The sequence below is a fragment of the Theobroma umbraticum genome, unplaced genomic scaffold, assembly GCF_002168275.2.
Source record: "Theobroma umbraticum cultivar Fairchild unplaced genomic scaffold, ASM216827v3 scaffold_44.0, whole genome shotgun sequence".
NCBI classification, from domain to species: Eukaryota; Viridiplantae; Streptophyta; class Magnoliopsida; order Malvales; family Malvaceae; genus Theobroma; species Theobroma umbraticum.
The window spans coordinates 7,675,472-7,699,237 of NW_018397255.1; the positions used below are offsets into that span (position 1 = coordinate 7,675,472).

The following is a 23,766-nucleotide window of genomic DNA, read 5'->3' on the forward strand; positions in this document are numbered from 1 at the left end:
TTGTTTTTGTCCCAAATGTTTCCCTTTTATTCTACTTCTTGCCCAACAATAATTGGTTAGAAGATGGAATCACATTGTCTTCATGTTTTGTATGAGAGAATACCTATTTGGATTGGACGAAAAGAATTTGGACAATCTAATGATTGGGTTTGATGAGGATAAATTGAAATAACCGAAATTTTCTTTCATTCAATAAATTGATAATTATTTTTATTATTTAAAAATAAATAAATTTTGATGATTAATATTTGATCAACTAATATTAGTTAAAATGTTATTTATTATATTACTTCACGTAATATATTAATATGTCATAATAAATAATAATATATGACATTTTGACATATCATAATAACATGATCATATAATATTTTATTTTTTATAAATATTAAATAATAAATAATATTTCAATTAATATAAATTAATTCACTATTAATCATAAAAAAATTATTTGATCAATAATAAAAATTAATTAAATATAATTAAAAAATAAAAATTTATTTAATTTTTAAAAAACTAATTAAACAACTTTTTCAAATATTATAGTTGATGCATATTTCTATGCAATTAGGTGCCAATAAATAGTTGTTGAGGTAAAATAAGTAAATATTATTAAGTTGGGGTACCCGAATGCAAAAAAAATAAAAGAAAAGTACTAAAGCATTCACGCTGCCACTTCAACGACTCTCCCCGCCAGAGAGGAAGAAAACAGTAAAACCCACTGACACAGCGGGAGAGAGAGAGAGAATCTCAAACTTCAAAGCGCCAATGACTTAAGCCAGTACATGTCTTCATTTTTCTTCAGAGCTCGGCCATAGCGAGCTAGGGTTTTGGTATTTCACTTTTTAAAGAAGGTAAGAAAGGAAAAAAAAAATGGAGAGAGAGGAAGATTATAGGAAGAAAGAGCGCATTGCATTGGTTGCCATTGTAGTGCTTGCTTCCGTGGCTGTTGCTTCGCTTTTTGTGGCTTTTAGTTACTATTGTTATATTCGAAACAAGGTGCTCTCTAAGCGCACCAAAACCCAAAATAGTAGTAAGCCTCTTTTCACTTTCTCTCTGCTTGCATTGCTCACTAACACAATGTCTGGATGAACTTCACAACATTATTTCTTTTTCTTTTGAAGTCTTTTGTATTTTTAAGTTGGGTTTGTGAACAATGTAGAAAATGTCAAGACAGCAAGATAATTGGGAAAAATGCATTCTTTTTTTTTAAAAAAAATTTACTTCATATTCATTGCATTCAAAAGGAGTTCTTTGTTTTCCTTTTTTTTTTCTTCAAAAAAGTGTGGCGAAATGACCACAGGGAAATATGGATATGCGATTTATGTTGTTCAGTTTCTGATATAATTGGCTAAACATTATGCTACTTGAAATTTCTCTTTATTTTTTCTTTTTCTGTAGCATTTTAATCATCTTGCAGTATTTTTATTTTATTTTATTTTGTCCCCACTATTAAGTGTCCCCATAAGAAGGATGGGATGTTTCTTACACCTTTTTAAATTAATTACTGTCTTTTGGGACTTGGAAATTATGATGGTTTGAAGTCAGGGACAAAGCTAAAGTAATTAACAAATAGTGAAATTGGTGCTTGAACTAAGCTGTATGATTCAGTTCCTAATATTCCCTTTTGTGTAAGCTGATGGATGGGTGATGTTTGTGTCTGAAGTGGTTGATTGTAAGGATAAAGCTAGCTCTACCGATCTTGAAGTTGCTATGGACAAAGGGCTTCACGTCTTTACTTTTAAGCAGTTACATTCAGCAACTGGTGGTTTCAGCAAGTCTAATGTGGTTGGTCATGGTGGATTCGGGTCGGTATATAGGGGAGTGCTCAGTAATGGCAAGAAAGTTGCTATTAAGCTGATGGATCAGGCAGGAAAGCAGGGAGAAGAGGAATTTAAGATGGAGGTCCACTAGAATATCATTCTAATTTCTCTTTTCCGTTGTTTTATTATCAGTAATTGAAATGTGCTAAGCTAACCAAGCAACGGCACATGATGCACTTTACTTTGTTCCTTACATTTCCGCTGGAAGAAAAAAAAAACGTATAAAAAGAGTTATGAAAAATATGATCTCTTTTGCATTATTTCTCTTTCTACTTCTCCTTAACTAAATAGGCAGGAAATGTTGTTGTCGTTTTAAGGAGGGTTTATATTGATTGATTGACTGTATCCAATTGCAGGTGGAACTGCTGAGTCGGCTGCGTTCTCCATATTTGCTGGCTTTGATTGGGTATTGCTCAGATAGTAGTCGTAAATTGCTTGTTTATGAGTTTATGGCGAATGGTGGGCTGCAGGAACATTTATATCCCATTAGTGGTAAGTTTATAACCTTTTAGTTATTAACTTTCTTTGTGTATGAGCTGTTAATTGAACTTTTTAATGTTATTTGAATCTAAGGTTTATCGTCAAGAATATTAAAGCAGGGTGGCATTATTTGCACTGCAGTTCTGCTGTTATTGCTTTCCATTTTCTTTAAATTGATAAAATTTTCATGCACTTTTTGGGAATCCCAGAAGCTAAAAGTGGAGTGCTAATAGGGTTACCCTGAAAGAAAGTAGAATTTTTGTAAAACATTATCTCTTGGTAAGTGTAGAAGGATTGATGTCTATAAATTAAATTTTTTTTTCATTAGTCCTCTTTATAGCAATCTACAATGATGATCTTGAATTTTCAGAAATGCTTTAGAGTTTATCTACTTCTTCTTCCCTTGAATGTTGTGTTTTGATCCAATCATCAGATACCTAATCTCCGTTTCACCAATCAAGATCATGTGCAAGCTTGAGTTTCGCTCCATCTGTGACTAAATTAAAGCTGATTAACAGGATGTTGTCCAAGCTCTGATCATCTTTTCTGAAACAAGATCAGGCTTGGCTTAGTTCGGAATGAATGATTAATGCAGCAGAATCAGTACTGTTAACAATTGATTTTACTGGTTGTGTTCCAAAATGCAGGTTCTAACAATGTAACTTTAAAACTGGACTGGGAAACCCGGTTGAGAATAGCACTTGAAGCTGCTAAGGGATTGGAATACCTACATGAACATGTTAGCCCTCCAGTGATTCACAGAGATTTTAAGAGCAGTAACATCCTTTTGGATAAAAACTTTCATGCCAAAGTTTCTGATTTTGGATTGGCCAAGCTTGGATCTGACAAAGCTGGTGGACATGTTTCAACTCGAGTATTGGGCACCCAGGGATATGTTGCTCCTGAGTATGAACTAACAAACTCTTACTCCCAAGTGGAGGGGAAACGATGTTCATTTAATTTGTAGTTGTTTTTTTTATATAAAACCACAACTGCCTTATCTTGATATTGAGTTTGGTTGGCATGCCATGCAGATATGCTTTAACTGGGCATCTAACTACAAAATCAGATGTGTATAGTTATGGTGTTGTTCTTTTGGAGTTGCTTACAGGCAGAGTACCAGTTGACGCAAAGAGACCTCCTGGGGAAGGTGTTCTTGTATCATGGGTGAGTTTCATTTCTTTCATCTTGAGCCAAATTCCCTGCAATTTGGTGTGATTTTCTAGGATGTTTAAGTTCATCCTATTTGCTTAAAATTTAACACTGTTCTGTTTTTCCTGGATATTTTTGCATTGATTAGGTTCTTTTCACTTTCCTAGTTACCGCTTTTCTAGTAAATCCTTGCTTCTTTTTCTCTCCTCATTCTTTAGTTCTTGTCTGCTGTTTGTGGCGAAGGCTTTGCCTCGGTTAACAGATAGGGAAAAGGTTGTACAGATTATGGATCCAGCACTGGAAGGTCAATACTCAATGAAAGAAGTTATTCAGGTTGCAGCTATTGCTGCAATGTGTGTGCAACCAGAGGCTGACTACAGGCCATTGATGGCAGATGTTGTGCAATCATTGGTTCCGCTGGTGAAAACTCACAGGTCAACCGCCAAGGTTGGTAGCTGCTCAAGCTTCCATAGTGCTAAGTCTCCCACATCCCAGGATCCCAGCAAGGCAAGTTTATGAGAATAATCAAAGGCAAGTGCAACTGTCTTTAGCTGAACTTAGATGCTCAGCCGCGATTGAGCGTTGTAGCAGTGATTAGACAACTGCTTAGAGATGAAACTAAACTGTTTTAATATTGTCACCTCTATCGGTAGAAAGCCCCAACGATGTATTAAAGCTTTGGGTCAAACAATATTCAGTCTTATGAACTTGTAATTGAAGAAGTAACAAGACTTTGCTAAGGAAGGTTACTCAATGAATAGCCTAACAATGATTAAATGATATTATTGCAGTAATAGTAGTTAAAAAATATTAAATTTTAGGATCAGAGCATTTGACTTGTTAATCAGGTATATATCAAGTCAGGCATCACCCATTAAGTTTATATTGTAGGGTTGCCATTTGATCTCTGTACTCTTATGTATTTCTACTTTAATCCTAAAGATGACATGAAGGAGACTGATCCATTGAAAGACTCTGTCTAGGTGATTAATTTTCAATGCTTTGGCCAGTATCCTTCTTAAATGCAGGTCGGTGTTGAGAGCTGAGCTTTCGTCCTCTCCGCCTTTCCTTAATATGATCACCTGCGCATCATCGTCAAGCTCACATTGTCATTAAATACTCTGCGCCATTTTAGAAGAAAATGTCAATATCTGAATTATTCAAATAAAGACTAAATCCCTTTTTGTCTTCTTGGATTTAAAAGTTCACAAAGAGGGAAGAAAAATTGGGTCAACGGATTGAATAAAAGACAAATTGCAAAAAAAAAAAAAAAAAAACAAATTGTAACCTTTACATGAAGTTTTGTATTCACAGAAGCATGTGTGAAATGAGTTCATAACCTTATGGAAATGGTGCAATGAAGTTCAAAATTTAATCTTTGTTACATGATTAAGCTCGTTTTACTTTTGATTTTGGAACAGAATGATAAATTATTCTAAATTCGAGGTGATATTAAAAGTAGAAAATATCCAATAATTGTTTTGTGGAAAGGGACTGGATCCACAGTCTTCACAGTAACCACTGACAGAGGATGATAGTAACAGATAACCAGAAAGTTGAAAAGTAACGTTGCTCAAACTATTTTGTTGTGTTTAGTAATGGGTTTTAGCACAACGTCAACATTGCATTGATTGTTGTTTGCTTAGACTCTCGGGTACACAATCATTTGCGTCGCCCTTTTGGCAACAAAGTAAACCCATATCCAGAACCGTGTTGGCAGCAAAGTTTGAAACTTCAACGCATACAAACGAGCTCCTTCTCTTTTGTAAGGCGTATTCTTTCCTTATATAATAGAGAGTCTGAATCAGGGGATTACTCACAAGTCACGGCAAAGAAATTAGTTATCCTTATTTTATCTATCTATTAAGCCTGGTTTTCTTCACTAATAGCCTCGAGATGGCGTCTATAGTTTCCTATTTCTCACTCTCTATTATTCTACTTGTGCTGCTTTCCAGCAGCTCTACTGCGAATGCTCAGCTGTCACCCAACTTCTATGCAAACTCTTGCCCGAACCTTCAAACCATCGTGCGTAATGCAATGAACCAGGCCGTTAATAGAGAGACGCGGATCGGAGCCTCTATTCTCCGCTTGTTCTTCCATGACTGCTTTGTCAATGTACGTAAGGAACGACCTTCCAATTTTATTCTACTCCACCCACCATTACCATTTGAATGGTATGACATACACCATATATGGATTATATATAATTTGTAATGAATGCAGGGGTGTGATGCATCCATACTGCTGGACGACACAGCGACGTTCACAGGTGAAAAGAATGCAGCACCAAACAGAAACTCAGCTCGAGGTTTCGAAGTGATTGATACCATAAAGACCAGGGTGGAAGCTGCTTGCAGTGCCACTGTTTCCTGTGCGGACATCCTAGCACTTGCAGCTAGAGATGGTGTAGTCCTGGTTAGTACTATTCATTAATCAGCCTTCTCCTGCTGGCTATCTCCGTTTTTCATATTAGTTATAGTATATTGGTTGCATTTGGACTTCACTGACCTTTTGCTTTCAATTAATTAAACCGTTGACGACGGTGCTTACACAGTAGCACTACTACTATTTTTGCATGCAAATTCGTCTTTCTCTCTTAATCTCCGTTTTCAACGAGTTCTCATGACAATAAAAGCATATATTTACCCTTTTTTTTTGCCCAAAAAAGGGGTCAACTAAGTGGGTTTTGACTTGTAAAAGTAATTTGTTCTTTGTTGTGACTTTCCCTGCTTTAATTCTCTTCAAAATTAAATAAAAGGATATATTTACCTTTCTTTACTATGATAAAGACTCTCTACTACTTACTTCTGCATGACTAGTTTTATTGGAGACTGTTCCTGCCGGTAACTTTAATTATCTTCAACACGTACTATATATTCTCGCAGCTTGGAGGACCCTCATGGCAAGTACCTCTCGGCCGGAGAGACGCAAGGACGGCCAGCCAAAGCGCAGCCAACAACCAAATCCCATCGCCATCCTCCAACCTCGCAGCTCTAACCTCTTCCTTTGCTGCCAAAGGCCTAAGCGCCCGGGACCTGACTGCGCTATCCGGTGGTCACACCATAGGCCTGGCTAGATGCACAACATTTCGTGGCCGCATCTACAACGACACCAACATTGATCCAAATTTTGCAGCCAACAGACGGGCAAACTGCCCTGCTTCTGGCGGTGACAGCAATCTGGCGCCTCTAGATATACAGACTCCGACCAGGTTCGACAACAATTACTTCCGTAACCTTGTGGCTCAAAGAGGGCTGCTTCATTCGGACCAGGAGCTCTTCAATGGAGGATCCCAGGATGCACTTGTTAGGACTTATAGCACCAATCCGTCGGCTTTTTCCAGTGATTTTGCTGCTGCCATGGTCCGGATGGGAAACATCAGTCCTCTTACTGGGACGAGAGGAGAGATAAGAAGGAACTGCAGGGTGGTCAACTGATTTTTATAACTAGTTAATTTCTTCTTCTTAATATACAATTACCGAATATTGGAATTGGAATTAATCTTAGTTCCCAAACACTCTTAATATATAAGAAGAGTCTTTTTATCCTTATTTTTCAATATTAATAAAACTTTCTTTACAAGTTTTTAGTATTTAAATTTCTTATCTTAATTAAGTGAAGTCCGTTCAGTTATGTAGATTTCAAATTCAATATTTTCAAAACCTTTAGAATTGTCTAAAATGTGTTATAAATGTGAAAATTTTCAATTGAATATATTTATCCAAATTATTAACAACTTTAACATTATATTTTGTTGAGCCGAATTCGATCTAAATTTGTTTTATATCATCCTAATAAATGATCATTTCATGAAATAAACAATATTATAGAGAGAAAAGAAGAAATAAAGAGGAATGACGGTTTCATTTTTTGAATTAACCATGTTGTTTAGATTTAGATTTTTGAATTTGAAATAAATTATATGACAAAATTTTAGTAAAAATTGTTAATTTTATTGATATAAAGGAAGTTCAAATTTAAAATTTTTAATGAAAACTATTAAGGTAGTGGATTAAGATCAAGGAAGCAAATCAGTATTACAACCTTTATTCTTTCTCTTTATTCTCTCGTTATATGATAATATTTGAATTATTTCTGAATAATTTCTGGTTTTACCCTTTTTTTTTGGCAATGTTGCCTATGAACTATGGTATTATTAACAATTAATACCAATAGTGATAGTACAATTTTGATTACTTTTAAGTAATAAAAGTTAAGGAGATGACGTGTACTGTCAATGGAAAGAGACACTCATTTAATTAAAGTTCATCATTTTCTTACGCTTTCACAATTAAAATTATTTTTGGTACTTCCATTTTTTTTATCTCATGTAGCAATATAAAACTAATGCAATTAATATGGAAAAGCAATATCTTTGCTTTCTTTATATATATATATATATATATATAATATAGAATATAATTATTTTATATAATAAGATATCTATGAATTAATATCAAGTAAATTAATAACTTCCATTAAATAATATTTTTGATTGATGTTGATTTGAAACTAGCATGACAAATAAATAATTTGTAAAATTTATAAAATAATATATTTTAAAAAATATATATAGATCTCACTTAATATATAAATTAATAATCTTCTTATACATTAAAATTATATATATGCATGATTTAATTAGAGACTTTCATAAAATATGATTTCATTATTATTATTATTTTTTAATTTAATATCTCTTTAGATTTTATTTTTAATTTTTTTAATATATTAAAAAACTTTGATGTAGTATTATCATATTGTAAAAAAAAATTATTTAATATAATTATTATTTTAAGTGCATCTTTAAGTGAGATAGATTTCAATACAAAATTATCGTTATCAACTTTTTTTTTTGTTATTTTTTATGATATTTTTAATAATTTATTCCTCATGAATAATAATTATTTATAATTTTATAATTAATAATATTTATATAATTATAATACATAATATATATTTATAATTCAAAATATTAATTTATAAAAATTGTACTATATTTATAATTAACTCTATCTTAAAGTTAAAAAAATAAAGGACTGAAAGGTTTTCACCAAAATTATAATAATAAAATAATAAATAAAAAAAGAGAGACAGGATTAAAAATATATGAGACACCTGAGTTGAATCTCTCTGAATCCCATTGGTTAAGGGGGCTCCACATGATTCTTGTCCGTTTCATACCATTTCAATTGTAAGTCCATTCTCACCTACCATGAACTCTCACTCACCGGATCCCCACCCCATTTCGACAATTAAGAAAAAGACAACAAAACCATCTTTAAGTGGACCGTTTAATGCACTCTCCCCAAACTCGCGTGGAGTAAAAACAATTCAGACAAAGGAGAGAGAAAATTAGATTAGACAGATTATTGATTTATTTTCATTTTTTAACCCAAAAAAAAAAAACCGAGAAAGGGAGAGCAGCTGTAAAGCACATGGCCTCGAACCCCTTGGGGCCTCAGCTTCAACAACAACAACCACCAGCTGACAATGACTCTCTGAAACTACGCCGTTCCGATATGGACTCCGATAAGGTTTTCTTTTTTCCTTCGTAACTATACTTATATTTGTAAAAATAGATTTGCATATCCTTTTTTTGTTTTTGGCTTAGATCTTCTTTGATCTAGCTCTCTCTTTCTCTCTCTTTTTTCACTCAAATTTAATCGATTTAAGTGTTTTTTTAGTTTCTTTATCTTTTAAAACTATTTTTCTCTTTTTTTAACCTTTTTTTTAATATGAATTAAAGGTTATAATTCTGTTGTGATTAATTTTTATTTTTTAGTGATACTGTTTATATGATTTTTTATTTTTGCCTTGAAAAGTTTAGTTGGTGAAGATCTTGATCTTGAAACCAAGTTTGCTTTTCCGGGTTCAGTTACTTCATTTCTGAGAAAATCTAAGCAAAAATAAAAGGTAAAATAAGAATTGAGGTTTTTCTTTTCTTTTTTATTATTGGTTGTTTCATTTTTATAGTTGCATTTGCTTAGTTCCAGTGTTATAATGGGAAAAAAGTTAAAATGAGCTTAGATTTAGGATCTTCATTATCTTTTACTGTTTTCTGCTTTTTTCCCCTGCAGTCGAACAGAGAATTAGGGTTTTTTTTTTCTTATTTTGTGTTTAGTTTATAAACTCTGTTGTTAGCTAATTTTCTCTATGTTTTAAATTAATTTTTTGTATGATTTTGGGTTTTTTTTTTTGTAATACTTTAGTGAAATTTGTTGTTATATCTTTGATTCTTTACCAAAATTGAGTGATTTAATTTATACGAGTTTCCTGTGTGTTGCGAAAAACTGCTGTAGTTCCTGAAAGCTTTTTATGGCACCTCTTTTTTCTTTGGGTAGATTGTTGTTCAATCTCTTGTAGTTTGCTTCTGGAAGTGAATGTCCTTTGATTCTCTTATAACAGTCTCCTTTTGCAATGGATTTCTTTATTTATTTTGGGGCATGTGATTCTTTCTTGTGAGATATGGTCATTGTGTATTATGCTTCGCCTATACATAACTGCTGAGATCTTTTTGCTTTGCTCTTCTTTCAGTTTTGCACTCTTGAGATGCCTTTTAGGTCTATGCAATACCCATATGCTTGTAGTAGTTGATTGCTTTTCTTCTTTGTAGGTATTTATTTATTATAGTTGATTTAAAGTTCATGTGTTTAATTGATGTCCCCTATGTGAGATATCTTTCCATCCATAGATTGTCTTTTTCGCAAACGCCTAATGATAACTTGGTTCCAGAAATGGCAACCTACCGGAAATTTGCAATCAGGATCAAGGTCATAATATTTGTTTTTCATTGATGCATTAATGGAAGTGGTGCAACATAGATTGCAGTTTAGTAAAGTAATGATTAATATCAAACATCAGTTTTGCTCCTAAAAGGCATTTTGCTACATGTTTATGTATGATTTATGGTCCACTTGAGATGGATTCTAGTACCAGCTGGCTACAACTGTGCATTTCTGTTTCATCAACGCATGCAGAAATAGCCTTCAATAGGGAGAAAAGGTGTTACAGGAAGTAAAGTAGGCTATTGTGTGTGCCTTAATTGATCCTGTTTGTTGTTATGATTACAGGAAATGTCTGCTTCTGTTATTGAGGGCAACGATCAAGTGACTGGCCACATCATTTCCACCACCATTGGAGGCAAAAATGGTGAACCAAAACAGGTTGGCACCTGATCTTCTTTCCATTTTACACCTTCTGTCCTTGTCCTTTTATATTTTTTAAGTCATAATGCATGCTCTTATTTGAAGTTAAAGAATTAATTGTCTATTTTCGTTGAAAACTGATGATTGCCATATAAATATATTGGTTCTTTTATGATGACTTCTCCTTTTTCTTCTTTTGTTCTATCTAAGCGTTATATATAACCCAATTGAGAATCAAGACTTAAAAATTGCTGATGTTTATTGGTTTTCTTCTGTGGTTCTTTGGTTCCTCCTGTTACATGATAGTTGTTTGTTTCCTTGCAGACCATCAGTTACATGGCAGAACGGGTTGTTGGCACCGGCTCATTTGGAATTGTTTTTCAGGTGCAAACATTTATGCCTCAGGACTAGTTGACATTGAACTACTGAAGTAAGTTCCAATTTTTTTGGTCTATTGAGTCCCTTATCTCATCCTTCTACAGGCAAAATGCTTGGAAACTGGTGAGACCGTGGCAATAAAGAAAGTCTTGCAGGACAGGCGGTATAAAAATCGTGAGCTGCAATTGATGCGCTTAATGGATCATCCAAATGTGGTGTCTCTGAAGCACTGTTTTTTCTCCACTACAAGTAAAGATGAGCTTTTTCTAAATTTGGTTATGGAGTATGTTCCTGAGACTATGTATCGGGTTCTCAAGCACTACAACAGTATGAACCAGAGGATGCCCCTCATTTATGTGAAACTCTATACGTATCAAGTATGGATTGATTTCTTTCTGGATATTTTATTTATTTACTTCTTAAATCCTGACAATAAATGGAAATGTCACTCAGATTTTCAGAGGGCTGGCGTATATCCATGCTGTTCAAGGGGTTTGCCATAGAGATGTGAAGCCACAAAATCTTTTGGTATACTTTCGCTCTTTCTTTCTTTTTGTCATTTTCTGTTTTCAGCAATATCAACTTTTCCCAACCTAATACCTGTGCATTCTTTAGGTTGATCCTCTTACCCACCAGGTTAAGCTTTGCGATTTTGGGAGTGCAAAAGTCCTGGTATGTGCATTCCCTTATTATTGTTCACCTGTCTCTGTTTTTTTTTTTTCTCTTTGTTTTTGTTAAGCACCTGTCTCTGAATTAATGATGGACAACAATAAGTCATAACTGTTTCCTGACACTTTCTAGGCAATCGCAACTTATTCTGTTGAACTTGTTCATCTGAGCCTTAAAACAAAATAACTGCAGTTGCTTTACCTTTTTGTATCCTGGATCTCCTCTCTCTTTTTTTTCTGTTTACATTGCAGGCATGTGGACTATTTAATTTTTCCATATATATTGAGAAATATCTTTCATGATTGACATTTACTCAGGCTGTCGCTTAACTGAAGCTGATGCACAATAGTCTTGGTTTTACTTAACCCTTGGAACTTGCTTATTGTGTCTGTTGAATTGAAAGTTCTTGGCATTTTAATTCTAGATAAATGTGTCTCATAAGTTCACACATGATCATATATCCTCAGACTATTTGGTGATAGCCATTTATTCAGCAAGGCCATGTGCATAAACAACTCTTGCTCTGGGTGACATGTTTGTAATCCTTTGGTCTTAGGAGTAGCACATTGTATTCAAGTTTGGATTGTCGTAGATGGTCAAAAATGTGTCCCTAACTAAGGTGTTGTATGTTGTTTTGTGTTTCACTGACTTCTGTCTAATATATATTTTCATGGTTTCCATCAGGTAAAGGGTGAAGTAAACATATCGTATATATGTTCTCGTTACTATCGGGCTCCAGAACTCATATTTGGTGCTACAGAATATACGACATCAATTGATATTTGGTCTGCTGGCTGTGTGCTTGCTGAGCTTCTTTTGGGCCAGGTTAGTAACTTCCATGTAATCTTCACAGAGTCATTACTAATAAATTTCTGAATGATACTCAAAGCTGTCTTCAATAATATTGGTTTCCTTCCTTTATTTTTTTCCATAGCCTTTGTTTCCAGGAGAAAATGCAGTTGACCAACTTGTAGAGATTATCAAGGTGAAGGCTTATTACTAGTTTTTTTTGTTATTGAGGTTCATGCAAGTTAATTAGCCTTGTAATAATGTTATAGCTGCCCTTCTGTAGGTTCTTGGTACTCCAACTCGAGAGGAAATTCGATGCATGAATCCCAACTATACAGATTTCAGATTCCCTCAAATCAAAGCCCACCCATGGCATAAGGTGTCCCTTCTACTATTTGCATTTCGGAAATGGCAGCTGCTTAATAGTTTTGGAATATGTATTTCGAGCCGGGATAAAACGTCTGCCTCTTTTTAATAAAATAATAAAAAAAGTGTGCCTATAAGAAATGGATAATACTGGCATATGGTCTTGATGCCATTACAAGTTAATGTATAACTATAGACTGGGATTTCTATTTCAATAATTTTGAAGTTGATTACTTGTATAACAATGCCCTTGGTTCAGGTTTTCCACAAGCGTATGCCTCCTGAAGCAATTGACCTTGCCTCACGCCTTCTTCAGTATTCACCAAGTCTCCGATGTACTGCAGTGAGTTAACTTTTGTTTTCGGGGATAGTTAAGATTGAGTTAACTTCTCCCTTCATTTGATGAAAATTTATCACTATGCTCCAAAATTAAAAGGCCATTTTTGCAAGATATTTTGTGATTCACTTACTATGCTAAAAAAGATTTCATGTCAGGACTGCAATTTTAACCCTATTCAAACATGAAGAGCCTCAAGTCTTCCAAATATCTACATTAAATTATGTGAATGCTTACTGTTTCTTATTAACCTCTTCTATTCTTTTGTTATTACAGTTGGAAGCATTAGCGCATCCTTTCTTTGATGAACTTCGCGAACCTAATGCTCGCCTTCCAAATTGCCGTCCTTTACCCCCACTTTTCAACTTTAAACAAGAAGTATGATTCTCATTATCTTATTTGTTTCAAGCAGTTTTGAAGAAGTATGTTTGGCACTTGCATCGTTGTTTGTTAATGCATTATTGATTGTTTGCATGCCTACTAAATTGCAAAGAACTCTGGAAGCCAACCAGCTTGTACATTAAGACTTGGCCCTCATCCTTCTTGGTAGAGTGTCTGCACTTTGATCTACATAAGCCCCTTGTTTATAGCACTTGGTTTTTCTTTTTCCTTATGTCTGAGTCTGTGGTCTCATGCACATCGGAACATTTGCATGAAACATCAACAGGATTGCATGCATCCAACAAGGCATGATGTGTTACGGAATTTTGTTGGCTCTAATCCATTCTCTTTCTTGGTGATCCCTTATCTATTAACTTTTCATGTCTGATTCATTTATAGGTAGATGGAGCTTCCCCTGAGCTAATCAACAGGCTGATACCAGAGCATGTGAGGCGGCAGATGGGTCTTGGCTTTCCACATCCAGCTGGTACGTAAATGTGGAAAAAGCAATACAAGGAATCAAGTCTTCTGTTAGTGGATGGGTTCAATGCAAAGGAAGGACAGACGGAGCTCCTGGTCACTAAACCAAGCTTTCTAGCCTATTCAGTGGATTTATTGCCCTGCAAAGATGTATGCATATACTGGCTTCTTCTCGTTTAACATGGAAGTTGGCGATATCTGTCTACTATGTCATTCTAGCTACAACATAGTGTTCCCCTGTTTTTGTACATTGTTTTGATCAGAGCTAGGAGTATAAAAAAGGTGATGGAATCCATGTGTAGCTAGGGTAAAGTGCTGAGAAATAGCCCAGCCGAAGCTGAGGGAGTTGTACTAGTTTGGCTTGCTTCTTGAATGTTGCGCTAGTTTTACATATGTTTGTTGCAGCATGTGGACATAAACCGAATTTCACCAATTTAAGTGCCATCCTTTTCTCTATATTTTGTTTTGTTATTTTCCCACTACGTTTTGTTTGAAACCTGATAAAAGGCATTATGAAGTGATACTGAAAGTGGGGAACTTAACCGCCAACCAGCCAGCTGTTTGGTCCTGCGCGTGGCAATGCCCATTATTACTGATTGCATTTGTTTCCATTGTAGCTCTACAGGGAGAAGACATTAGTTTTTGCTTATGTTACTTACCACCACTCAGTTTTGTACTTAAAGCAGAAAGATCCCATCCTTTTTTCAGCACTAAATTTCCACGTTTATTTTATCTTAATGGACTTGCCGTGTCATAAAGGAATTGGATCAGTAAAAATGAGTACACCATACATCCTTTGGCATCAACTTTAGCTGCCACGAATTCGTTACTGTGTAATTATCCAGCGTTGTAACTAAGCTTTCAATAATACTTGGTGCACCGTTTTATTTCTAACAAGAACAAAGCAAATTAAATAGCGCCACCGATTGTCGTTGCCCTTTTTTGACAATCAGATTTGAGATCAAATGTTTTACCTCTTTCTATTCTAATAACAGTTCAATGGAGAAATGATGCTGCAGAATACTCCTAAGTACGGCAAGCGTGATGCTCGCTCACTCGTCCTTCCAATGAGGACATAAATCTGTTTGTCACAGATGAGCTGAAAGCTATATATATATATGAGAGAGATTCATTACTTGTTTAGCAGTTCTATGCGGATTTTGTGACTTCATGAATCGCACTAGCCAAATATTCAACATTGCCCGTTGTAACGCCAGCCATACTGCATTTGTTTGCAACATTAGCGAATCAGTTTCATTCTTGATTCGTGCACCAACAGTCCAGCAAGTGAAAGGAATTGCTTTCAGAGATATATTACCTGATTCTACCATTGCGAGTCATATAGATGTGAAATTCACTTGTCAAGCGATCCACCTGTTCCGGTGTCAACCCACTATAGCAAAACATCCCTATCTGCTTCAAATAACAAGGATTATCATTGCTAACCACCATCTAACTTACAAAAATTAGTCAGCTTATACTCAAGACAAGTAATTCACAAACTTAACAAACCTGATTAGTGATGTGCGTCCATGATAATGGAGACCCTAGCTTTTCAAGGTTCCCTTGTAAAGCTGTTCGCATTCCAATTATGCGATCTGCCATGACCTGGAGAGAAAATATTGGAATCAGTCCAATTCCTTTTTTAAGTTCAATCAATTTCAGGTAATCCCAAAAATAAAATTAAAAAGATAGTTATTTTTTTTTATTTTATTTGAAATAAAAGATAATTACTTTATTACATTCAACTACGTTCATCCTAGGGCTGCGCTGTGATAGAATAAAACAGGAAATTTGCTAAAATCTATCAAAATTTCATTCGAGAACCAGACACTCCACCCAAAAGGGCTACCTAACTGGCCCTCCTAAGGAAGCTCGGTTGGGTTCAATGTCAAGTACATGCTTCCATGGGTTTGATATGATCATCCTTAACCCTAGAACGTGCAATAACCAAGGACATCAGTCACATATACTCACCTGCTGTCATTTTGTATAATTAGACAAAATGCAAACTTTTAATAAAGAAGCCTTGCAATATTACCTTAACTTCTTTGAGCCATAGTTTCTTCAAGTCTGGATCACCGAGAATGGTTGAAACTATGAGTGCACCATGAAGAGGTGGGTTGCTGTACATGGGTCTTGCAAGCTGCTGCAATTGACTTTTCACAGCTACTGCTTGTTTTTCATCTTCGCAAAGCACACTGCAGTGGTTGTTGCAGACAATTGGTATCAGGAAGTCAAACTCTGATAAGCAAAATGTTCTACATTCCATTTCCAAAGCTAAAGAGACAATTACCTAAGGCATCCTACCCTCTGGCCATAGAGCCCCATATTCTTTGCATACGATTGGGCAATTCCAATATAGTGACCATCCTCAAGAAAAATCCTGATGGACTTTGCATCTTTCTCTGGATCACCACTAGCGAAACCTTGATACGCCATGTCAAAGAAGGCAAAATGACCTTTCACCTAAAAATAGAATATAATGTTTAAACAAGGCAAAGCAGTAGTGACAACTGGAAAGGACAAGAGCATTAGAAGTGAACAAGAGGGTACAAATTGTCTCAAGAAGTAACTTTGGGGAAAGAAGGGGCTCTGAAGGAGTATTTACCTTGAACTGGTGTGAGATTTCTCTCCACTGCTCCTCTGAAGGATCCACACCAGTGGGGTTATGAGCACAAGCATGAAGTAGAAAGAATGAACCATTTGGAGCATTCTGTGCAGAAAGAGGAACATAATATTAGCAATGATGATACACATTGAAAGTCAAGGGGAATTGAGCAACTAATGGAAATAAAGAATAAGGGTAAATATTAATTCCAATATTCAGGTTTTGTAGGATGATCCTTGCATACCTTGATGTCATCCATCATTGTTGCAAAATCTAAACCCCTAGATTCAGGGTGATAATAATGGTAAGTTTTCTGTGGGACCTGAGCATCTCTCCAGATGTTGTGGTGGCTGTTGAAATCTCATAAAGCAATAAAGGAAATGAGAGAGAGATTTCTCAATCTTATAACCGGACTTGTCCAGGTCCTCCAACAAAAAAGAGGCAACTGAACTGAGGAAGCATAGTATTTAAAAGACAACAAAGACTCACTTGGCCCAAGTTGGGACTGGTATATAGATTTGGGAATCAGGACGAAAACGCTTTTGGAAGTCTGCAAAAAGTCGGCATGCACCAGTCCCAGACAGAGCTTGGACTGCTGCTATCCTTCTGTCTTTTATCAACTCAGAATTCTCTCCATAGGCCAACTTTAGTGTTTCTTCCACCACCTTCACACTTCCTCCCATAGGAAGATATTCCCTGATCAAAAGACAACATACAGAGAACATTTCCATTAATCCTAAGGAAATACAAAGAATAAGAAAAGAGTTGTATGGTTGAATATATAAATTCCACCATCTGAAGTTGGATGTTGAAAGGATTAAATATCCATGAGGTCCAATACAATCCAGCTAATAAGACAATAAAGAACATGCAAAGGATGTTATATAAGCACAGTCGAACACGTATATGTGCATATATGGACCATCCTCTCACAGGAACAGAATAAAAGGGCATGATGAATGGAAGCTTGTTCTTCTATCAATGCACAGAGAAAGGATTTAACGGAGAAAATGCTGGCCTATTTTGTAAAGAAAAATGTTACTGACTAGCATTCCAAGGGTGCTTTCCAGATAACGCCAATCACAAGTTAGTTCCAGCAGTTGCATAAGAATAGAAATAACATACATATAGTTGAGCACAGACGGATTGAAAAAGATTTTCCTATATTTAGGAGCTTTTATATACAATGTTCAAAATGAAAATTAATTGTCCTATGCTACCACCATTGATAATTGTTTATGGATCTAAGCTTTGCCAGTCATAGAAAAATTCCGAGTTCCTAGACCTTTTTCTTTCTTTCTCCCGTTTCCAAAATTATATTTAGGGCAGCAAGGCACATTCACGGAAAAAATATAATTCAAAAGATATACTGATAGATGCTTCAATTCTGATTCTGGGTAAGATCTAACAAGGAAAGAACTTTCATTTTTAAGGAAGTTTCTAGTGCATACACTCTTAAATCATTTTCATAGAGGTTACATTTTACTTAGATTAAATACCATTTCCACAAAGGTGGAACTAAGACCAGATAATATCCAGTAATCTTAGGAGTTAGGACTACCTTCCTTTATCATTCTGGAACTCTTGCAGTTTAGTATCTAAGCTCCCTACAGGATCCACTTTAACGAACCAGTAACTGTAGTATTCAATAATTTCACATCTTCTAATTCCACTAAGCTAAGTCTCAAAATTTAGTAATATCCAGTAATCATACTACAACCTTTTCTTTAAAAGCAGAAGCCACAAGAAAAGGGCTAGAAAAGAATATTCTGTTAAGACTTATCAACAGAACCATGATCTAAGCCATAAAGTGTCAACATCATGAAACGAATCAAATGGGCGGTGGGAGATAAAAGGGTTAGTTACATGGGACCACCAAAAAGAAGTTACCAACCCGTCAAATATGAAATTCAATAAAACTTCAACAGGACTTATTACTATTGGTGACAACTAATCTTAAATAGATAAATAAAAAATAATTGAAAATGCACTTAATTAATTATGAAATACAATTATCTGTTTTGCTGATCTTTTTGTTATTTTTTTTTATAAAAAATAATGCGAAACAAAAATAATAGAAAACAGCCTTAGTTGTTACTTTAGGACTTGGATTTTGCTGCCTCACAAGTTGATAAACAGTTTCCACCAAAGAAACAAAACATTTGTAAACAGTAAAATTAAATAGCAATACGAGCCAAAATGTGACCAAGACATGCATCCAAACATAATTGTCAGGAATAAGTATTATTTATGGAACATACGTTTTATTTTTAGAAATTTACAAAAGAAAAAACAAATATAATTAGTACCAATAATAATTAAACAAAGCCTAACTAGTTGAGTTTTGTGCTATAGTTATGACTTAGGACTTAGAAGAACAAAGTAAAGTGATTAATATACTTACATTTTCAAATTTCCAGCAATCCTTCGCTCGGCTTCCCTAACACATTCCAACACGACCGGCTTTCCATTATCATCACGGTAAGCACCCTGAAAACAAATCGTAAAGAAGTTCATCTACTCTATCGCTTTTGTATTTTCAGAATGATAAAGAAAATTGCCTGTAATTGTCAACGGACAACAGGTATTAGTGTTCTGTTTCATCTTGTTCAAGCTCTATAATTTCTCAATTACTATTGAATTAATTACCCATATTTTGATCCCGAAAATAGAACTCAAACTCGACAGTACTAAGCCACGACTATAAAACTTGCAAGAAAAAAAAAAACACTTCCTGCCTAAAACAAAGAAGGGCAAATGTAAAGACACAAAAAAAAAAAAAAAGATTCAGGTATTATTTGGTTAATATTTTTAGTTTTATACTATCCACAGTTTACTTGAGAAAGAAAAAACATGCTACGAAACAAAAAGAGATAAAAATACCTTTAAATAATTAAAAAGTAAAATAGTATTTCAAGAATAATTTTATAAAGTTATTTTAATTTTATATGAAATAATTATGCATTTAGAAAAAATTATTTGCAGTATTTAATTGTATAATAAAGGAATTATTTATTCATTTTTAATCGTAAGTATTTAATCAAATACTTATGATTTTACTCTGACAAGTTACCATTTACCTCTTTTTGTTTTTAAAAGCTTCTAGATAAAGTACAGAGTAAGTACAGGAAAAAACTAAGACCAGCGAGAGCCTAAGTTTGTCTGTTTGGTAACAGAGAAACTTACAAAAACATTACCAAGCAAAAGAGCTTACACAATTAGCTCAAACGAAGTAGTACAACCTTTGAGAAGCGAAAATTAAACATTTCGCTTTCGTAAGTCGTTTCAAAAAGAGAGTAGCTCAGAAACAGAAGAGTCAAAGAACAAATCCGTAAGAGAAAGAAAGAAAGAAAAGAAAAGAAACATACGACTCCAACATTGACTTTCTCGGGATTGGGATCGGCCAAAAAGGCTTCCGTAACACCAAGAATCGGATCCTTCGGAGCAGGCTCCATGCCACGCCACCACGACGACATGGATCTCACTCCAAGGACCTCCGTCCGCGCCGTGAGTCGCCCTGACATCGCTCTTCGGATCGCCATATCACCACGAACAAAGACGCTCGTAATTGGAACAGAGTGAGATAGCAAGAGGTTTTACGTTTACCGATGAAACGAAATAAATAAGCCAAAACGAATGCGCGTAGTGCAGTTGAAAAGTTCTGCTAGTATTTATATACGAGTAAAATGGTGGACATGTTGGGAGGAAGCGAATCGAATCCGGCTGAGAAATTGTTGCAACGACCTTGAAATGCGTGAGGATGCCGTCACTGGCGCTTTACGTCTTTGCCTTTGACACGGCTTTCTCCTGATATTACGACTTTGCCCTTCCGGTTGATTGCTTTGCGTCATTGCCTTTCTCCTTTTGGATTGTTTGACTTCTCGTCGGTTTTGACTGCGAGCGGTACACAAGACTTTTAACTTTATAATTTCAAATTAAAAATGAAACAAAACATGAAAATAAAACTAATAATCCTTTTTTTATTGATTATAATTTTCAATTATAATAAAAAAGTATACAAACAAGTTCTTTTTTATGTATAGATAAAATTTCTAATTGCATTGAATCATTTTATTTAAAATCAAAATTTACGTGATTCATAATTCTTTATTTATTATATTTTTAAATTATAATCTTATTAAAAAAATTTATATATATAATTTTTTTAAAAAATAAGTAAAAATAAAAATATTCACGTGTCAACAAATGTTAGTATATATATAAAGAAGACAAAAAAAGGGTACGGTTATATATGTAAAATGTGTATAACTTACTCTTTATTACATGTATATGCTAAATGCTAAGTAAAGTATATTTGAAAAAAGTCAAATAAATAAAAAGAAAACAATTTGGAGGGCAAAGTCTTTTGAATTAGGAATGAATGAATAGTTACAGAAATTGAGTGGCGTGATTCATAATTCCTACCTAAACTACTGAGCACATTTCTTATGATTATTGGAGGAAAATGTTGAAGCTAAGAAGTGTTGGTAGGCCATTCATCAAGCGTTTCGTTGGTAATGGCCGCAATATATGAAATATTTTCAAACTTACATATTCTTTTTTGTACATAAATTTTGAAGAATGTAGGGAGAGTTAGCTCTCTCACATTCCATAAATTTCAACTCAAGATACGTCAGATCTTATTATAAAAGCCCGAATATCTTTTGGAGACCAATCAACGGTTTTATTTGTCTTAAGTTTAAAAAAAAAACAAAAAAAGAGAGAGATATAATCTAGCTGGAATCCATGGGAGTCAAGTATCTTCAACGCTGTCGGGTAATATGTAAAATGGATGAGATATTGACCGTTGAAGCCACATCATGGAGCACTCCTTCATTCATTGCTTGGTTGACATGTTCTCCTTCCAAGAGAAATAAAATTGGAATTTTTTTGTTTCGTGTGTTGGTGTTCTATTACCCCTTCCACCTCACTAATTTATTAGGACATTTCAAAATAGTATTTACTTCTATTCTTCTTCAATGAAATAGTAATTTTTAAATTGATGCTTATCATTTTTATAATTTTTAAAAGTAATAAGTATAAAATAATAACTAAAACATTTTATTTCTAAACTCTTGTATCTTTTGAATAGTGAATATTCGATCGAAAGGGATATTAGTACTTTTATTGCCCGACTAAATTCTTTAAAAATGTTTATTAACTTCTCATCAAATACACTAGAGGTATTGTTCACATAACTTCATGTGCACTATTCCGTTATTTTTTAGCAAAAATTGAAAGATAATAGCAAAGTTCAAAGTGTTATTGAATTAATATTAACGAAATTCAATATTAATGCATTGTATAGTAACGAATTTGATTTTGATCGTACAAACAAATAAAGGAAAATACTCCAATTCTCTATCCTTCACTTGTCCAATTACAAAAAAAAAAAAAAAAAGGTGGGAAATCTTTCAATTAAGTTCTTTTAACTTGGAAGTTAAAACTTTCTCATATCTGGAGGCGAAACTACCGAAAAAATTGCACAAAATTTTATCTGATATTAATATTATTTTATTTAAATAATGATAGATTCGAATGGAACTCTTTAAATAAAAATAAAATATTGAAATGCTTTTGAATGCTAACTGATATCAATGCTAAGTTTGAAACGCTACTCCAATAATTTAAAGTGGAGATCGGTTGGGCTCGGTCCTTGAGCTTCACTTAATGTTGTCAGCTACCTAATAGGAGAAGAAATGGGGAAGGAGAGACTAGAGAGAGATCCCTGCACCTCGGAAACGAAGAGCAGACAGAGCTACCTGATGCCACAACTTGCTGGATGTACCTCATCCACCGCCGTCTAGCCAAGCCATTGATCCACAAAGGAAAAGACAGAGAGACTATGAGAATTTCTTCCTATTCCTTGAGCAACCAGCCTCTAAACTCCTTTCTGCAAATGCATCTAGGGCGGATCCCAGGGAGAAATAGATACTTTAACCCAGCATTCAAAGTGGCAACTGCCAAGGTTCCAGATAATTTTCTAATGAGGTGCCTCTTCCTTCATCACACCTGCCACAGACAGTTTCAACTTAAACTAATATAGTGAGACTTTAACTCCGTTCTATATAAAATAAAAGTAAGGGTGCGCATATATAAATCAAAATTACATTGTTTACCTTGTATTTTAAAAAATACACATTTACCTATTTCCATATAAACGTTCCAGTATCTTTTGGAGATTTCAGGGTATTATGTGTCTTAAGTTAAGAAAAAAAAAAAAAAGATACAATCTAGTTGGAATCCATCCAAGTTAGGTATGTTCAAAGCTGTCTGCAATATGAAAAATTTGTTGAGACACAATCCTCCTAAACTGAATGGGATATAGTGTCATGATTCACAACCTGTAAGACTAGTCGAGACAACAGCACAAACAGGCACCGCACACCTCTTAGGGTCAGAAATCGACCCTGGACCAACACCGATTGGGGTCTCATCGACAACCAATAGGCAGCAAACACACCACACCACCCAATCTCATAGGACCGGGCTGCGTGCAGACAAGTTTGCACAGAGAGCCCAACTTCAAGAGGACTGCTCAAATGGGGTGGTTTGCTTGGGATAGAATTCTTGTGTATAGTTATCTATTTATTTTATTTGCCCTAGGACTTAATGCTAGTCGTAGAACATTTATTTACTTTAATCTCTTATCATCTAGGAATTAAAATCCAGAATTTATAATTCACTCAACTAACGGTCAACAAACACAACGATAGAGAGCAGCAATGCGAGATAACCTTGAAAAAATATAGAGAGCGCAGGAAAAGCAGTTACCTGTGAGTATTTTAGACCATTGATCCTGCAAGGCTAAGCCTTCCATGTAAAATACACTTCTGCAAAACCCAATTGAGAGAGTTAAATCCAATACGGTTGGAACTTCATCCATCCATCTTTGCAATTACGTGTCTATCACCCCCATTGATTTAATAATAAATTGAATGTCTAAGAAAGTAGTGAAAGAGCATCTTTACAAGCTAATGCACCTTTCAACTACTTGTAGGGGAATAATATTTGCCAAGGTAGCTTTTCCAGAGCAATTAAATATAAAGCAGCGTATCAAGTAAAAAGGGTTAATAGGGTTCACACTGACAAAGATCAACAGGATTATGCAAGCTTTAGCCCCCACCCCACCCATACCCCAGCCCACAATAT

The 23,766-nt window shown here is 34.7% G+C and overlaps 5 protein-coding genes across 19 annotated transcripts in view; 3 read left to right on the plus strand and 2 right to left on the minus strand.

The window, feature by feature from the left end:
- Positions 1-706: 706 nt before the first annotated feature.
- On the plus strand, positions 707-4,430 carry LOC110410107 (Protein kinase superfamily protein). Its single transcript, XM_021419703.2, has 6 exons — positions 707-1,033; positions 1,667-1,905; positions 2,180-2,315; positions 2,951-3,209; positions 3,338-3,470; positions 3,699-4,430. Exons 1-6 carry the CDS (start codon positions 874-876, stop codon positions 3,972-3,974), a joined length of 1,203 nt encoding a protein of 400 aa, XP_021275378.1. The 5' UTR covers positions 707-873; the 3' UTR covers positions 3,975-4,430.
- Positions 4,431-5,285: 855 nt separating this feature from the next.
- LOC110410108 (peroxidase P7-like) lies at positions 5,286-7,037 on the plus strand. The gene is made up of 3 exons (XM_021419704.1): positions 5,286-5,570; positions 5,679-5,870; positions 6,341-7,037. Exons 1-3 carry the CDS (start codon positions 5,352-5,354, stop codon positions 6,890-6,892), a joined length of 963 nt encoding a protein of 320 aa, XP_021275379.1. The 5' UTR covers positions 5,286-5,351; the 3' UTR covers positions 6,893-7,037.
- Positions 7,038-8,837: 1,800 nt separating this feature from the next.
- Positions 8,838-14,459, plus strand: LOC110429424 (shaggy-related protein kinase zeta). 3 transcript variants are annotated; one of them, XM_021445459.2, is made up of 13 exons: positions 8,930-8,992; positions 9,286-9,371; positions 10,529-10,621; positions 10,928-10,987; positions 11,086-11,358; positions 11,435-11,509; positions 11,597-11,653; positions 12,335-12,475; positions 12,585-12,635; positions 12,723-12,818; positions 13,065-13,148; positions 13,419-13,520; positions 13,923-14,459. In XM_021445459.2, exons 3-13 carry the CDS (start codon positions 10,532-10,534, stop codon positions 14,016-14,018), a joined length of 1,125 nt encoding a protein of 374 aa, XP_021301134.1. In that variant the 5' UTR covers positions 8,930-8,992; positions 9,286-9,371; positions 10,529-10,531; the 3' UTR covers positions 14,019-14,459. The 3 variants fall into 3 exon arrangements, with proteins under 3 accessions (XP_021301132.1, XP_021301134.1, XP_021301133.1); XM_021445457.2 differs by lacking the exon at positions 9,286-9,371 and having other exon boundaries at positions 8,838-8,992; XM_021445458.2 differs by lacking the exon at positions 8,930-8,992 and having other exon boundaries at positions 9,045-9,371.
- Positions 14,142-20,367, minus strand: ASP1 (aspartate aminotransferase 1). Of its 2 annotated transcripts, XR_016350756.1 has the most exons (11): positions 19,983-20,367; positions 19,019-19,104; positions 17,104-17,310; positions 16,859-16,964; positions 16,615-16,719; positions 16,300-16,472; positions 16,045-16,204; positions 15,516-15,611; positions 15,322-15,416; positions 14,663-15,225; positions 14,142-14,570 (listed from the first exon to the last, which is right to left on the minus strand). XR_016350756.1 is itself a non-coding variant. In XM_021445456.2 (10 exons), the coding sequence occupies exons 1-10, from the start codon at positions 20,154-20,156 to the stop codon at positions 15,153-15,155; spliced, it is 1,275 nt and encodes a 424-aa protein (XP_021301131.1). In that variant the 5' UTR covers positions 20,157-20,367; the 3' UTR covers positions 14,142-15,152. The 2 variants fall into 2 exon arrangements, 1 of the variants encoding a protein (XP_021301131.1); XM_021445456.2 differs by having other exon boundaries at positions 14,142-15,225.
- A 1,657-nt stretch (positions 20,368-22,024) lies between these two features.
- LOC110429422 (Pentatricopeptide repeat (PPR-like) superfamily protein) overlaps positions 22,025-23,766 on the minus strand; it is an 8,650-nt gene continuing 6,908 nt past the window's right edge. For 4 of the 12 annotated variants that reach the window (XR_002446571.2, XR_016350776.1, XR_016350775.1 and 1 more), the window contains 2 exons: positions 23,389-23,447; positions 22,025-22,651 (listed from right to left, as the gene is read on the minus strand). Coding sequence is in view for 2 of the 12 variants with exons in the window: in XM_089782477.1 (XP_089638603.1) it covers positions 22,563-22,645; positions 23,389-23,447 (142 nt within the window). In the remaining 10 variants the exon portion in view is untranslated. The remainder of the gene's footprint in view (positions 22,652-23,388; positions 23,448-23,766) is intronic. The other 8 variants (XM_021445454.2, XM_089782477.1, XR_002446569.2 and 5 more) reach the window with 8 other exon arrangements.